The 16,638-nt window shown below is 38.0% G+C and overlaps 1 protein-coding gene across 1 annotated transcript; it reads left to right on the top strand.

Annotated features, from left to right (window-relative positions):
• The first annotated feature begins 8,430 nt into the window (after nt 1-8,430).
• LOC106076358 (protein HtrL-like) lies at nt 8,431-16,069 on the top strand. Its single transcript, XM_056034362.1, has 4 exons — nt 8,431-8,638; nt 10,318-10,555; nt 12,116-12,253; nt 15,655-16,069. The coding sequence occupies exons 1-4, from the start codon at nt 8,431-8,433 to the stop codon at nt 16,067-16,069; spliced, it is 999 nt and encodes a 332-aa protein (XP_055890337.1).
• Nucleotides 16,070-16,638: the final 569 nt, after the last annotated feature.

Genomic DNA, 16,638 nt, shown 5'->3' with positions numbered 1-16,638 from the left:
AAGAAAGAGTGGTTAGAGGAACATAAAATAAAGTAGGTCTATATTATTATTGTCTACATTCAAAGCAGTTTAAACTCAAATTGGGTGTGAGTTATAGGCCCAAGCCTGGCATGCTACCCTGCCTCATAGTGGCGCCCGGGTGGAAACGATCGTAGGATGAAACGATTAGGCTAAAGGGTAGCAAAACAAGACTCCCGTGGGGGTGCCTAAAGGGGTGGGAGAGCATCCTCATTGCACTGCGCGGAGTTGTAAAAAAAGCTCCCACAACCTTGTCACAATCCAGGCGCTGTTCCTCAAGGGGCCATTACATAAATGACGTGTCCCGCACGGTTAGCCTGGCATAGAAAGGAAAATGGCGGGGGTCTTAGAGTACGCGGCCTCTTGCCACGAGTCTGACCCACCCGCCAGACAGATCAGTGTACAGGCCGGTGAGAGGGAACTCTTGTTCACTTTTGCTGGCCTAGAGTTCCAAGAGCCGAAGGCCAAACTCTACCTGACAGTTTCAAGAAGAAGAAGAATAGGTGCAAAGCTTTTTGTCAATAGTAGAATCTAAGATTCATAAAAAGATTCATAAAAGGTCAGGAAAAGGTGACTAGTAAAAAACAATATTTGGTCTCACAACTCATCTCATTTGTTCCATTTATATTGTTTAAGACAAGGCTTTTTAATAAATTATTGCAAAAACTAATTCATACCTACACTAGAAACTAGTGAATGACAAACAAACTGTCGCCTTTAAAAGTCATTTCTCTGCGAAAAAAAAGGAGAGGGATGGTGATGGTGATGGAATGTAAACGATACCGGGCCCTAAGAAGGGAAGAACGGTTTTTGACATATTCGCAATCTGACGACCGCTATTCGCGAAACACCGCAAGCTCTTCAAACCTTTGTATTTTATTTTCGGTATTTCCCCAAAGGGCCGCAGTCTACATAGAAAGCATTAAAAAAAAATCTCGAAAAAAAAAAAATCAAGAATTCAGTATTTTTTAAACAACACTTTCTTTTTCCATAAGTCCACTCATTTTTAATACGCCCAAAGTCATTTCCACTTCCTTTTAGAAGCTGTCTAAATAAAAAGAAAACTAATCCTAATAGCACTAATAAGATAGATCTAGACTAGAGTCTTTTTCTTTTTTTTTTTCGAGAGAGAGAGAGAGAGAGAGAGAGAGAGAGAAAGAAGGAAAAAGAGAGCAGACTGTAAAATCTCGTTGTAACAGATACACTAATTCACGGGCTAAAAAAGTACATCGTTAACACGTGGTCCATTTATTTAAACAAAAAGTGGGTGTGTCCCGGCTATAATAAACAATCTAATACCTGGGAACAAATCAGCGGGCGTTGCAGGTATGTAAGTGCTAGTATGTCTTGTTAAGAAAAGTTAATAATTTTGTACACAAATTGTGTTTTTATTTTGGATAAAATTCCCTCGTCTCTCCATGCTAATGAATATTCAAATTTGATTAGAATGTCACCTTAAGAAAAATCACTAAATTTAGAGACTCTTCAGGATAGAAGGCTAAAAAGTCAAGCATCAACAATACATAAAACACTGAACCATAATCTACAAACACAAAAAGAAAATCTAACAAGATGACAAAGAGAGTTTGTGTGATATATCAGAGGTGGCTCCCGTCAGATCCCTGTCGGATCCGCCTATTCGCAAGGAATATTCAAGACGTGATTTTATTTTGATGGTCAAAAGTAATAATGTTTCAAAGATTTATTTGCCGTTGTACATTTCTGTTTCTGTCTTACATGTTTCGGATGTTCTTTCAAAATGAAAGATAATTAACTTCATTGTCCAAACCTGCAGCTGGACGACGGGGGGTGGCAGCGAGCTGGGTATGAACCCGGGACCGTCGAGATAATCAGTCCAACACGCTAACCGCACGACCAGGCATTGCTGATAACTTAATAACAAACTGGTTACAAACGAATAGCCTATTATAGTAATATGACATTACAGCATGACATCTACTGGATATGTACAATATGTCATTACGGCATGACATCTACTGGATATGTACAATATGTCATTACGGCATGACATCTACTGGATATGTACAATATGTCATTACGGCATGACATCTACTGGATATGTACAATATGTCATTAGGGCATGACATCTACTGGATATGTACAATATGTCAGACGAGCGAGTTTAGATAATCTTTCAGCATTGATTTAAAATTGAACAAAAAAAAGAAAGAAGAAAAGAATAGATATCTTTCTTGTAGGCCTACTTCGATGTCTCAGCACAGCTAACAGCAGAGCTATTGCTAGATCTGAAATATAAATATGGAATGGAATTTAGATGTAATTAGATATATGAAAATAAAAAGCCTAGATAATCTATCAATAGACTGAATGCAACATTAAATTTAAAAATAGTAGATTAGTTTTAGCTTTGCAATATTGATCTAGACGTTTGGAAATCAAAATCTACACTTTAAGTCTAGAAATTGAAATTCTATATCTTGATCTAGCCTATATCATTTTAAACTAGACCTAGAATGATTTTAATTTGAATATAAATAGAGATCTTGTTTAAAAAATCCTATCTTATCTTCTTATCTTTATGATACAGACGTTACTTCAAAAAAGGATGATTACGTCCTACGCGTCATGCATTTAGTCATGCATATTAACCAATGACCTAAACTCCGCCAAGTCACTGGTTTTCCTGGCTTGTTCTAGATATATCTAGGTATAGGCCTACTGTAAAAAATCTAGATATACTGTAAAAAAAATCTAGATCTAGCTTAAAAAATTTGATAAGATCTTAATCTAGCTATTATGTCTTTTTAAAATACGAGTCAGATAACGAGGGTTAATTCCATATGACGTCAAAGGAAAAAATACACTACGTCACACAGCCTAGTTAGACAAAAAAATGTCTTCATCTATACGAGCCAGTTATCGACCGATAAAACGCACAAAAATAAGCATCTTTATTAACAAAAAATAAATAAAATCCGATTATTTTTAAATTTTGAGGGAACTGATAGCACCGGGTCTTGCATATGCTTGTCACGCTACTGCACGAAAGTCTCTGCATAAAAAGTCCATTTAAAAAAATGTGCGTGATATTTACACACATTATTAGCCTTTATAAACAAACATAAATGTTTTCTTTTACTTTTAGCAGCCAGTTGACAAGAAAAAGCACATTAAACTAATATTTATATTTGTTGTGAACATTTCTAATACATTTTATAAATATATTTGACTTAGTGATACTGAAAATACACGAAAAATTGTCCTACTTTGTTAGCATATAGTAACATTGCCTCCCTTACATTTACGTACTTGTTTTAGATTTGGTGTATTTTTATGAAAAAATCGCTTGCATAATTAATTTTATAAACTAAACAATTTGCTTTTAGAAAACCAAAAGAAGCCGTTGCACCTAAACTTTTCAATCCACATCTCATGGTGAAATAATATTTTTCATTTCTCTTCTAGTTTTCGAGATCTGAGTGTGACAGTCGGACAGACGGACATTTTGCACAAACCTAATAGCGGCTTTTCCCCTTAGGGGGCCTCTAATAAATTACTCAAAGACACAATCACAAGGCTCATTTCTTATTCCATTTGCTAGGACAAAAGTGTACAAATTCTCTTTCTTTCTTCCTTAGTCAATGAGTAACACTGTAGAGCTCTATTGACACAGGGACGCGCCTAGGACATAGGCCTAATCATCTTCTCTTTTCAGCAACGTCTGTAATTTATAAGGTCAGATAAAAAGAGACGTTTGTAAACTTAAGTCCACATAAACTGAAATCTGATCAGCTTTGAACCTTGTGGTATTTAAAAATACATGCGATGTGGAGACAGATGGAAAGGTTTACTTACATTTGTTTTGTGCTAATTACAAATCGTTTAAGTTTATCTTTATTTTTCTTTCTCTCCTCTCTTCCTCTCTTCGTCTCTCTCTCTCTCTCTCACACACACATACACACTCTCTCTCTCTCAACAATACCCAATAAATAGGAGATTAGTGTTTAAAATTTATTGTTACAATCCCCGATATCTTTATCAATTTTTGTAAAACAATTTCAATTTAAAATGTATGTAAGTTCAAAGACTCAAAAAACAAAGATTTACTGCTGCAGGGGTAAACGACTGTATAGAAAATACGAAAAACATGCATATATGTAACCCTGCCGGACCAAGTAAAACAAAGGACGTCTGGGCCACGAGGCCTTCATCTGCTACAGCTACAAAACAAACAAAAAATAATAAATAACAAACAATTAACACAAAATAGTCTAATAGTTAAGGTTGAAATAGATAAAATTATTGCCTACTTCCACGATCGGCCCACAAACTACGACTCCATGATAGCGAATTAGGAAAACCATATTTCTACCTCTTACCTAAGATTCATAAACTTAACAACACCGGCAGACCCATTGTCTCCGCTTGTTCCTGCCCGACTGAACTTATCTCCCGCTTTCTGGACACAATCTTTCAACCTATAGTCGAAAAGTTACCTACGTTCATTAAAGATACCAACCACGCCCTGTCAACACTAGCAAAAGTCATACTACAACCTGACAAAGAATACCTACTCTTCCTCCTAGATGTCAGCTCCCTTTACACTTCCATTCCACATGCTGACGGCCTTAAAGCCATCCGTTACTTTTTTGATATACCAGAAAACAAACACAAATCTATATCCACTGACATTCTAGTTCGCCTTACGGAGCTTGTTTTACTCTCAACTCGTTCGAGTTTAATGGGCAATTTTTCGACCAAATCAGCAGAGTAGCTATGGGTATGACATTCGGTCCATCTTATGCTAGCCTATTTATGGGCTTCTTAGAACTTAACATTTGTTCATCCTACACGGGTCCCGTTCCCGAATTTTATAGGAGATACATTGATGAAGGCCTAGGCAAAACATCTCTGACAGAGGATGAACTAATCAAATTTATTGAGTTAACTAACAACTTCAATCCCGCCATTCGTTTCACTCAAACTATTTCCAGAACTAGAGTGAACTTCTTAGACATAGAAATAAACATAACCCAAAATACTCTGTCTACATCCTGCCATTACAAAGATAATGACAGCCATAGCTATCTTCTATTCTCGTCATCCCATCCACCATCCAGCAAAGATTCTATCCCCTACTCCCAACTTCTACGTATCCGCAGCCTTTGCCAAGACGACAATGACTTTACTGAAAAAGCCATTGAAATGCGAGTGGAGAATCTTAAAAGAGAACAAGCTTTCAAGAAAAAAAACGAAATCTGGCAATGATGAGAGGCCCAAATTGATATTAATCTACCACTCTCACAATGTGAAAGCAAAAAACATCTTTCTCAAAAACCTGAACATTCTCCTAGCTGATGAACATACTCGCGACGTCTTTTCATCCCCACCTCTTGTAGTATTCAGGCGAGACCAAAACCTACAAGACATTAGTACACACTTAACTCCACAACATTTGAAATGAACCTTGCACTTGACCATGTAAGCGACGTAACTGTCAGACCTGCAAACACACGCTCATCACCCCCACCATCACCTGTCCTAAAGATCAGTGGCAAATTTAACTGTAATAGTAGAGGAGTCATATATGCTATAATATGCTCAAGGTGTCAAATGGTCTATATTGGAAACACAGGCAGAACCTTAAAAACACGACTCTAAGAACACCTTATAGACTTTCGTAACTTTGCAACTAAGCCCGTCTCTATCCATTTTAATAACACACATCATAGGGGTACCACCGACCTCCTCGTCACTGCTATACAACAATGCAATGACAAAAACACATGTCTCCAGATCGAAAACAAACTTATATACATGTCAGGCACCCTCCAACCTAACTGGATCAACAACAAGCACACTTTTATTGAATATGCGATGGGCACTAACACTACGGTACCCCCTTTTCCCATTCATCTTTGCCTGACATCTCCGCCCCCTTCCGTTTTCCCGCGCTTTTACACCAGCGTAGCTCATTTCTTTTCTGCCTCAATAGAGAACAACATCGGACAGATAAGTTAACTTAAGTATATTTTGTGTTAATTGTTTTTTTTTTTGTTTGTTTTGTAGCTGATGAAGGCCTCGTGGTCCAAACGTCCTTTGTTGTACTTGGTCCGGCAGGGTGACATCTATGTATGTGTTTCTATCCAATGTATGTAGAAACACAATGAAATAGCAAGCTGTCGAGCAATGTTAACTCACGGCCGCGGTGGCTGAGTGGTTAAGCTCTTGGCTTCCGAATTTGAGGTCATGGGTTTGAATGTCATTGAAGAGTGGGATTTTGAATTTCGGGATTTTTAGGGCGCCCCAACTCTATTGAGTACCTGACTTAAGTTGGTGAAAGTAAAGACTGTTGGTCGTTGTGCTGGCCATATGACACCCTGTTTGTTTACCGTTGACCAAAGAAACAGATGACCTTAACATCATCTGCCCTACAGAACGCATGGTCTGAAGGTGGTAACTTTTTTTTTTTACTATTTGAGCTCAGTTCAAATTTTTTGTGTCTTCTCTCCTGCTTTTACTGCCTTTCATCAGGTGTTTATCAGGTTTTCAATCAGGTTTTTATCAGGTGTTTATCAGGTTTTCATCAGGTGTTTATCAGGTTTTCCATCAGGTTTTTATAAGGTTTATCAGGTGTTTATCAGGGTTCTCATCAGGTGTTTATCATGTTTTCATAATGTGTTTATCAGGTTTTTGTCAGAGGTTTATCAGGTTTTCATCAGGTGTTTATCAGGTTTTCTTCAGGCGTTTATCATGTTTTCATAATGTGTTTATCAGGTGTTCCCCCTAAATCCGTGTGTTAGTCTTACTCATGGTTACATCATCGGTAGAATAATTAGCTAGGGACCCTAGAGAGTTGTTACTTTGACCATTTTGCAAACGTTCGTGTGTGTTTATTCATTGATTCAAACTCTCTTATGACTAAGACTAAGACTTAGACTAAGACCAAGACGGCTTTATTGATCCTTACAGAAAAGTGTTGTGTTTACAAGGACTCTCATATAAATACAACGAGAGCGGTAATTCCCTGTTGACATCATTTACAGATGCACTTTCTGGCCTAAGAGAAAAAGAAATTCAAAGCCAAAATTAATTTTACGACAATGAAACATTTGCAAACCTTTATAAAGATCAAACTCGAGTTTTCCCAATGTGGCCAATATATTTATTTATATAGATCCATTGAAATTTTGGAGAAAACCGATAGAGCCGTTTCCAAATAAAATGTGTATATATATAATTCTCTTCATGGCTCAAGAGTTTGGTCAAGAAGAAGAAGTAAAGGAACGATCACTCTTTTATTTCTGGAAGTCGGACGTATAGAGTTACCCTACGAAAAAAAACCGGAGGTTGGGGGGGAGGGGGGGGGACAAGTAGTATTCACCCGTCACAAAATAGCAGGGCCGGACTGTTGTCACCAAGAAAGATCACTCTTTTTTTTATTTCTTCCTCACGTAAATTTAGCGGTGTAAAAAGAGAGGGGGGGGGGGAGAACAAGTAATCTACTCTGTATTCACCCGTCACTAAATAGCAGGGCCGGACTCAACCGTTGTGAGGCCCTGTGCGAAACGGATTTCGCGGGGCTAAGTTTGGGTAAGGATAAGGATAATAAGTGAAATTTAAGAATTTGTAATAGAAAATAAATTCGTCTTTACATTTTATTCATTCTTTACTACGTACATAACTACTTTACGAGCCTTGCGTGTAGTGAAGTCATACAGTATATCATAACAATTCTGTTTCCTACTCACGCTCAGTAGCAAGAATTACCAAATGTTTCAATCTATCTTTGAGAATTGTTGACGTCAAGTAATTCTTTATTAGTTTGAGGCGCGAGAAGCTTTTTTCACTAGATTCCACAATTACGGGTATTGCATAATGCCGTTTTTTATTCATCGCGCGTAGGATTGGCGTTTTCCATTTTGAATGACACCCCAAAATTACAATTTTTAAATATATATTATTATATTTCAGGAATATGTTTTTCGAGTTTTCAAAAGATTTTTAATAATTTCCGGATATTTCCATGACTTTTTCGTATATTTTCCAATTTCAGGAGCTTTCAAGGAGCTCCTCGTAAATCAGGAGGCTGCGTGAATTCTGTTATAAGTTATAAAAAGGTTTAATTTAATAATTTACACCTAGAATTAGCGCCGTTCCTTTGAAAGTGAGGGGCACACTGCGGTTACATAGAGGCCTAACGCCGGCACTGCAAAATAACGGCGTATGCTACGCCGTGGGTCGACTAGTTTACATTTAATCTATTATAAACGCTTAGCCAGTAACACGTTTATTTTATTGTTTATTTAACTTGTTTACGTGTATAGTATTGACCTTACCCTTCCAAACGTTCTCTCCCTCACACGTGACACACGATTAAGAAAGCCATGGTACACTCGTGGTTACAACTCACTACAGGACGCTCTCGTCATGGGAGCCACTCGGTGCTCAAAGGTGACTGGTTTCAACACTTTTGTAATTGCTTTACTGCTTTCACTCACGTTTATAGTAATATCCTGGCTGCAGGACCCACGAACACTAGTTCCTCTTGTTAGAGTATTGGATAATAAAAACAGATTTCTGACAACGGGCTCCCTTAATACGACTGAAGACTTTGGAGTGTTTGGCCCAGAGAAAGGTAAATTTGTGTGTGTGCTTGTATTAGCAATATTTAAAAGCTGATTCTTTTAAAGCCATAAAATAAATCATGCAATAAAACAAATTGACGCTTCTTTCTATGACAACACTTTGACGTCATTTCCTGTTAGTCGGCCATTGTTTTTTTCCTTCAGTTTTGATGATCAGTTTTTGTTCCCAGTGTTTCTATGGAATGTTTTTTTTTCTGATGAAAAATCCATTTTTACATTTCAACCTTAATATTTAGTTAATTAATTTTAAAATAATGTACACATTTCTTTGAACCTTTGGCTTCTGCTTATACTTTACTAGACCTTGTTATGAGGTGTTTGGGAAGGTCTAAATCCACATTAATAGATTCTTTAGTCACCAAACTTTTTCTCTCCTAATTGTCGATACCAACATTGATTTGATCTCAAAAAATTAATTAAATTTTTTTTTTTTTAACTTTCATTGGTATTATATAAAAAGAGAAAGCAATCCTCTATAATTCTATGTCTAATAAAACATTTTCGGATAACATAGAAAAAATTATTGAAATTTAATCATAACAGGGTAGTGAAACACAAATGGGTTAAATGAATACATTCATCGGAACGTGGAAAATATGTACGGAAAGAAAGAGTTAAAAAACATAGTTTATAATTATAAGATTGTGTTCGAGTTTGACAACTGAGGATGATTGCATCGCAAACCAATTTGTGACCTGATGAAGACAAGGCATTTTCCGCCAGGGATCGTTTTAACATTTTTTTTGTCGTCTGAACCTCTCTTTGGTAAGGGCTTTTATTTTGGTCTGAAATGTGTGTCTCACGACCTTGCCCAGCGCAATCCAGCTGTCTCTTTCAGAAGGGATCGCAAAAAAAAAGAAAAAAAATAGATCGCATACAGTCATCTCAGTACGACTTATGTAAATATGTTGACTAGGGTATAGAAATAATGATGTTCTTTTGGAAGCCGAGTGGACTGTAGAATGGAGTTATCAGAGATCCAATTACGCTTCTGAACAGAGATGTTATCACCAGCTATACGAAAATCCCGAAAACCATACAATACGTCAAACAATCGCCAAACTATTTATTGTGATACCAGTGATTATCAAAGTGACGCATCCCCCCCCCCCAAACTTTTGAGTAACAAAAATAGAAAGTATCCCTTACAGGACGTCTTAGTTGACAAGATCTTTGCTAAGACGTACGTACGCTAAATGTAACTGGAAATGTCTCACATAATAGTATTGGCTGGTGCTGCCTCTGATCTGCAGCTTTTTTTTTTACTAGATCAAATAGTGGGCTCTAATGCGAGAAGACACGTCAATATCGGCTTGTCCAGTCCTTTTCTTTTACCTTTTTCTTTTGCGCCCTTTTTTACTTTGAGAAAAGTGAACTATGAAGCTCAGAACTTAAGAAAACGCTTGAAAACCTGGGCTCCACCCCGGACCCCTCTGACGCAGTTTAAGACTCCCTTGCTTCGCCAAGAATTTCTTCAAAAAGAAACATTTATAGCATACAAAACACTTTGATAAACGTATAAACAAAACACCATTTTCGGGTACTATGAGTAATATTTGTTTTCTCAAATGCAAAATTATATTTGATTTTTATATTTGGACAATACATATAGGAATATTGATCTAATTTAACTTTTTTTAATGACAAAAGCTTATTTGTATTTGAAAAGGCTTATATAACTTCACTGTGGTCACCGGTTTGATGGACATTGGCCGAGGCTCATGGAGTCATCAATCAAGGACCTATGATCAATACTTGTCGTATCTGAGACAAGTTCTGAGACTGGACGTCAACCTGGTTGTGTACGTGGACAGGAAGGGTCAAGATTTCGTAGAGAAAACGAGACATGGTCGAGAGAGGCATACAAAGATTATAGTCATGGAACTCGTTGACCTGCCCTACTATAGGTATGTGACTTTGTATCTATTGTCAAGGAAACTAACAAAATGACTGAGGCAACTATGAATTGGGGTCTGTTTAACATTCACATTAACGGAGTGGAGCAAGCTCTACTCTTGAACTGTTTCAATACGCTTGTTACAATAGCTATTTTACGTTTTTTAAAATAGATATCATACATTAGTTATCAAAAGCAAAATAATCGCTTTATAAGTTGTATAACAGAACAAATCCTAAACCTCAGAATACTCTGTGAAAAATACCTCCAACGCCAAGAGAATCTTTTCCATGTCTTTATTGATTTCAAGAAAGCTTTCGATCGATTATGGTGTGGTGCACTCTTGGCGACAATAGAAAAGTACAACATAAATAAAAACATACTTAAAGTTATCCAGAACCTCTACGGTGTACTTTAACAATAATATTGGGGACTGGTTTAAAACCACAGTTGAAGTAAGTCAAGGCTGCCTACTTTCACCAACACTCTTCAATATCTTCCTTGAAAGAATAACGGAAGATGCTCTCGAGGGCTATGAAGGTACTGTAAGCATTGGAGGAAGAAGAATTACTAACATTGATGGCCTAGCAGGGACAGAAGAAGAACTAGCTGACTTGGTGATGCGCATAGACAAGACTTCCGCAGCATATGGTATGCAAATAAATCCCTGAAAAAAAACCCAATAAATTATGACCAATAGCCAACAGGGCCTTAAAAGGGGCATCAGTATTGGAGGTGAAAAGCTGACTAGTGTCAGAAGCTTCAAATACCTCGGAGCTATTGTTTCAGATGAGGAAACGAAACCTGAACTACTGGCCCGAATTGCACAGTCCACAGCAGCCCTCTCAAAACTTAAAATAATATGGAAAGACAAAGGCTTAACCCTCAGCACTAAAATCAGACTGATGCCTCTTTGGGCATGGCCACATAGTTATATGCGTGCGAGTTTTGGATGCTGACTGCAGAGTCAGAGAGGAGGATCCTAGCAATGGAATAGAGATGCTACAGAAGGATCCTAGGAATCAAATTCAAAGACCGCATCACAAACCAAGAGATTAGTGACAGGGTTACTGCAGCGATTGGACCCCTTGATGGCCTGCTAACTATCGTAAAAAAAAAAACGCAAGCTAAAAATCTATTTCTAAATTACAAGGTCTTCGGGGCTCGCAAAGACATTCCTTTAGGGAACAGTACCAGGAAAAAGAAGAAAAGGCAGACAGAGAAAGCGATGGAACGACAACGTAAAAGAATGGACCGGACTGCCATTGAAAGAGGTTCTAAGCCAAAAGACAGAAAGGAATGGAGAAAGTCAGTTGACAAGTCTTGCATTGTGCCCCAACAGGCCAACAGACAAAGGGATAGGTAATGGTAAAAGTTGTATAAAGGAGGTATTGTTTTTAAATGTTTCATTTTTCTGGTTTGCGATTCCTCTGCCATTTTTGTGTGTGCTCTTGTTAATGTACCTTGATGTTGTGTTTATTGATCTCAGTTATTTCTACTTTTCAATTGGTGCACAGCTCACAAGTACTTCTTGCCTGTATAAACATGTCAACTTTTTGTATGTTGTCAGATACAAAGATCGTATAGCTGAAATCATGAATAGTACAGAGTATAAGACGGATAATGTTCTAGTCCAATATCACCTATGTGAGTCTTACATTCCTGAGTATGATATCATCACATTGTCGAAAATGTATTTTATAAATAGGTTAGTAAGTCTAGTTAGTAAGTCTAGTTAGTAACCCTAGTTAGTAAGTCTAGTTAGTAAGTCTAGTTACTAAGTCTAGTTACTAAGTCTAGTTATTAAGGAAAATCTACTGTAGCCAGTATTTAAAGTCTAGAGAGTAGTGAAAGTATGTCATAAACCACTCACAGCATTGTTAAATCATCTATGTCATGGATCAATACAGAATTTTAATCTTGGATAAAAACATCGTATTAACAAAGAGGATTTGCGTCTCAAACTAATCTTCTTTGCATTTCGATTTTTAGGGTCTGGTTAGCATTTTTTTTTATTTCATAGCAATAAAAACAAGACAAAGTAGATAATTAGAAAGTGATATTGATAAATGTGGAAGAGATATGAAGAAACATATTAAAAAAAACGGCTAGAAAATAAGTGGAAGAAATTTTATAATCAATAGACAAATTCAACAATGTTAAGGGTAACATATTGAAAGGTCAATGTTTCCAACTAAACTATAACAAGAATAAAAAGAAAGATTGTTTTTTCCATAAACTCAGTTTGGCCCATGAGATCGAAATGTAGGTAAAATAGTGGGTTTCATTATTTTTAGCAGGATTATCAGAATATCTGAACTAAAAGCTACCAAAGCTTCCCTCCCCCACCCCGTACAGAATGCTTTTTTAAAGCTTTAATGCGGGACTTCAACGTTGTTATAGAGTTTTCATCGCTTCGTCTACAAATACATGTAGAAAACTATGCAATGGAATAATATATGTTCTTAAAACATTTCTGGAACCTACTGAGGGCGTTCCTTCCGGTCCCCAGCTGACTAAAGGGGACTCCAACGATTCTGGTTTTCTTATTTAGGGGGTCGATACCAGTAAAATTTTGAGAAATACTGTTTTAGTTCATAGATTCTGATAGTCTAGTTGAAAATGTTGAAACTTGTCTGTTTACTTGCATTTCGGACTCATAGGCGGAGTCGGGGCTCACTTGAGTTTATGTTATAAAACAAACTCATATACCTATACAAAAAGGGTGACAAGTCTAACTGCTCCAACTATCGAGGCATTACACTTCTGTCAGTAGCAGGAAAGATCTTTGCTCGAGTATTGCTCGACCGACTAACCCACTCTTTAGTGGACGAGGTGTTATCTGAGAGCCAATGTGGTGTCAGAGCCGGTAGAGGTACATCTGACATGATATTTGTTCTGCGACAACTACAAGAAAAATGCAAAGAGCAGAACCTAAACCTATACGCTGCCTTTGTGAACCTAACCAAGACTTTCGACACGGTCAGTCGCGATGGCTTGTGGATGATTTTGGCCAGCTGGGATGCCCACCTACGTTCCTATCCATCCTCTAGCAGTTTCACGTGGGACATAGAGGCCAGATCAGACACAATGGTGCCCAGTCTGATCACTTCCCAATAGAAAATGGCGTGAAGCAGGGTTGTGTACTTGCTCCTACTCTATTTGCTATCTTCTTTGGCGTAATGCTGGGTCAAATGAGGCAGCGATTACACGAAGGCATCTACATCAGGTTTTATTCGGAAGGCAATGTGTTCAATCTTCGACGTCTATAATGCCATACAAAAACAAAGGAGATTGTCATAATGTAGCCGATGATTGCGTCCTGTTAGCTCACAATGAACATGATCTCCAGAACGCGGTCACGAATTTGCATACGCTACCGCCTCTTTCGGGAAAACAGTCATGTTCCAGAAGTCACCCAATAAAACCTACTCAGTCCCAAACGGACAGCCCCTTACCGTGGTAGACCACTTCACATATCTGGATAGTATAGTCTCAAATGACGCCTCACTTTCAAGGGAAGTTGATAACCGTCTGCCCAGGGCCAGTAACGCTTTTGGACGCCTTCAGGCGAGAGTTTGGAGGAATAAATCACTCCGCCTGCCTACAACAATCAGAGTCTACGAGGCTGTGGTTCTCTCAACCCTTCTGTGTGGATCTGAGACATGGTAGACACTATACAGAAAGCAACTAGGACTACTTGAGCGCTTTCATCAAAGATAGTTGCGCTCCATCGTGGACATACGGTGGCTAGACCGCACTAGAATCAACGATGTCCTTGCGAACGCCGGTCTGGACAGTATAGAGGGACTTCTTATGGTCCGACAGTTACGCTGGGCAGATCACGTATCCCGTATGGGAGACGAACGTATGCCAAAGGCAGTCTTTTTTGGTGAGCTAAAAGGTGGTCGACGTAACAGAGGCGCCCCACGGAAACGCTTCAAAGACCAGCTTAGGCGCCAACTAGCCTTAGCTGACATAGAAGAGAGCACCTGGTTGCATGCGGCCTCAGAACGAGACTGCTGAAGGTCACTCACAAAGGCCGCGAGATACACATTTGAGACCAAAAGAAAATCCGCTGGCGAGGACAGATTCAGACGGCGAAAAGAAAATTTAAATCGACCACCTGCGGACAATGGTTATGCTTGCCCTGGCTGTGGCAAAATATGTGGATCATAGTTTGGGCTGCGCAGCCACGGGAAATACTGCATTCATCACTAATCTTCGGACTCAAATAAAACCCTTATTATTATTATATCTACTCAGTATCATAGTGGTATCTAGTACTTACTAATTTTACCACGTCCCTTTCTTGGATCAAGTTGAAACTTGACACAATTACTCATTGTCGGTGACACAACACGAATCAATTTAAATATTTACGAAGGCTGGACGCAATAAAAAAAGGCGACGATCAGGACCTTGTGCATTCTGGAGTAACAGATCGCAGGTTTTAAAATACTTTAAATAAACATTTTGTATGAAGGTAAGAAGTAGCTGTAAATACAAGTAGATCAAAGCTAAAGATATTCGTGCTGAAACTCTCCAATCCCGTTCATCTACCTGCCTTGTAGAGTGGAGATCCATGGGCGGATTTGAGTATGAGAATGTAAACTCTCTTTGTAATAAAGACAAATATACTTTTTTTTTACAAAGCTTATATCAACTCACTCTGTCTGTCTAGTTAAAAAGTGTGTACATGTTATTTCTCCCATACCCATTCTCGAATCAAGTTGAAACTTTGCACAATTATTCTTTGACATAGGCAAGACGAATCAATAAAATAAGTAACCACCTGGTCAATTATATACTGGTATTTTGTTTGATACCAACAAGAAAAATTAATCGTTCAGTATCCACAGGTATGGCTAAATTTGTTGGGTTTAGTCCCCTTAAATCATTGTTAACGCTATTTCTCCCTCCTCACGCATTCTCCTATCAAATTGATACTTTAAACAATAATTTATTGTGACTAACAAAACAGGAATCATTAAAAAAAAATAGCTTGTACATTATTGATAGTTATAGTTTTAAGGGCGGAGTTCTTTAGATAAGCTTTGCTTTGTTTTTAAAAAGGACTTTTAATTTTTGTGCTTGTTCCATCAACAGAACTGTCTGGGAAAACCCTTTCCAAACGTCCTATTTTGTGTGGCTCGATGGTGGCTACTCACATGGAAAGGATATTTATCCCAAAAACAGTGTTTGGATTCCCAAAGGTCTTTTCGAATACTCTGACAAGGTGACCTTCATAGAGAGAGAACCAGTCAAAGATTATGAAAACAAAACTGACCGGTTGCACAAAATGACCACCGGCTCTTTGATGGGAGGTTTCTTTGCAGGTGGCGGCCAGGTTCTGAAAGAATTAAGTCAGATGCAGGTTGAGCTAATGAATGAGTGGATGAAGAAAGGAATCATTGATGATGACCAAGGCGCTTTTATGTTACTTTACTTCAGGAAGCCATCTTTGTTTCATTTGGTAAAGGGAGAATGGAATGATGTCTTTAAATTGTTTAACGTTGACTAATGTATAGATTGCTCTACAATGTATTGTTTGCTGTAATGTATGGGTGACCTTGTGAAGAGTTATTATCGTGACCTTGAACTGTTCATCCAAAAAATCACATAAAAATAAGTACGGTATAAAAAAAAATGGTTAAGTCCCCTTTTCAGACCTTGCACTCTATGGGGCAGATGATGTTAAGGTCATCTCTTTCTTTGGCCAATGGTTAACGAGCATATGAGAGTTTGTCATCAATGGCGTAAAAACTGTCAAAAATCTCACTTTTTGGGGTATCCGGTGTAGAGAATACCGGAAGTGTTGATGTTTTTTGTAAAAGTTCTAGGACAATTTTCATGAACTTTTCTACGCTCTTAGGTTTGTGACTCCATTTTTTTTTTTTACAAAGCTTTTTTTTCTGTTTTTGTTTTTAAACCTGCGCAACTTTATTTCTCCGACATAGACTTTTGACTTGATTTGGAAAGAACCGCTTCATAATGCACCCCAACACATAGACGCTCTCATATTTTGTGCCTGCTAATTTAGTAGCACTTTTACTTATCCTCTCTTACCCCCCCCCCCCCATCCGGGCTAAA

This window comes from Biomphalaria glabrata, chromosome 7 (genome assembly GCF_947242115.1).
Source record: "Biomphalaria glabrata chromosome 7, xgBioGlab47.1, whole genome shotgun sequence".
In the NCBI taxonomy this organism is placed as follows: domain Eukaryota; kingdom Metazoa; phylum Mollusca; class Gastropoda; family Planorbidae; genus Biomphalaria; species Biomphalaria glabrata.
This window is presented reverse-complemented; position numbering and strand designations above follow the sequence as displayed.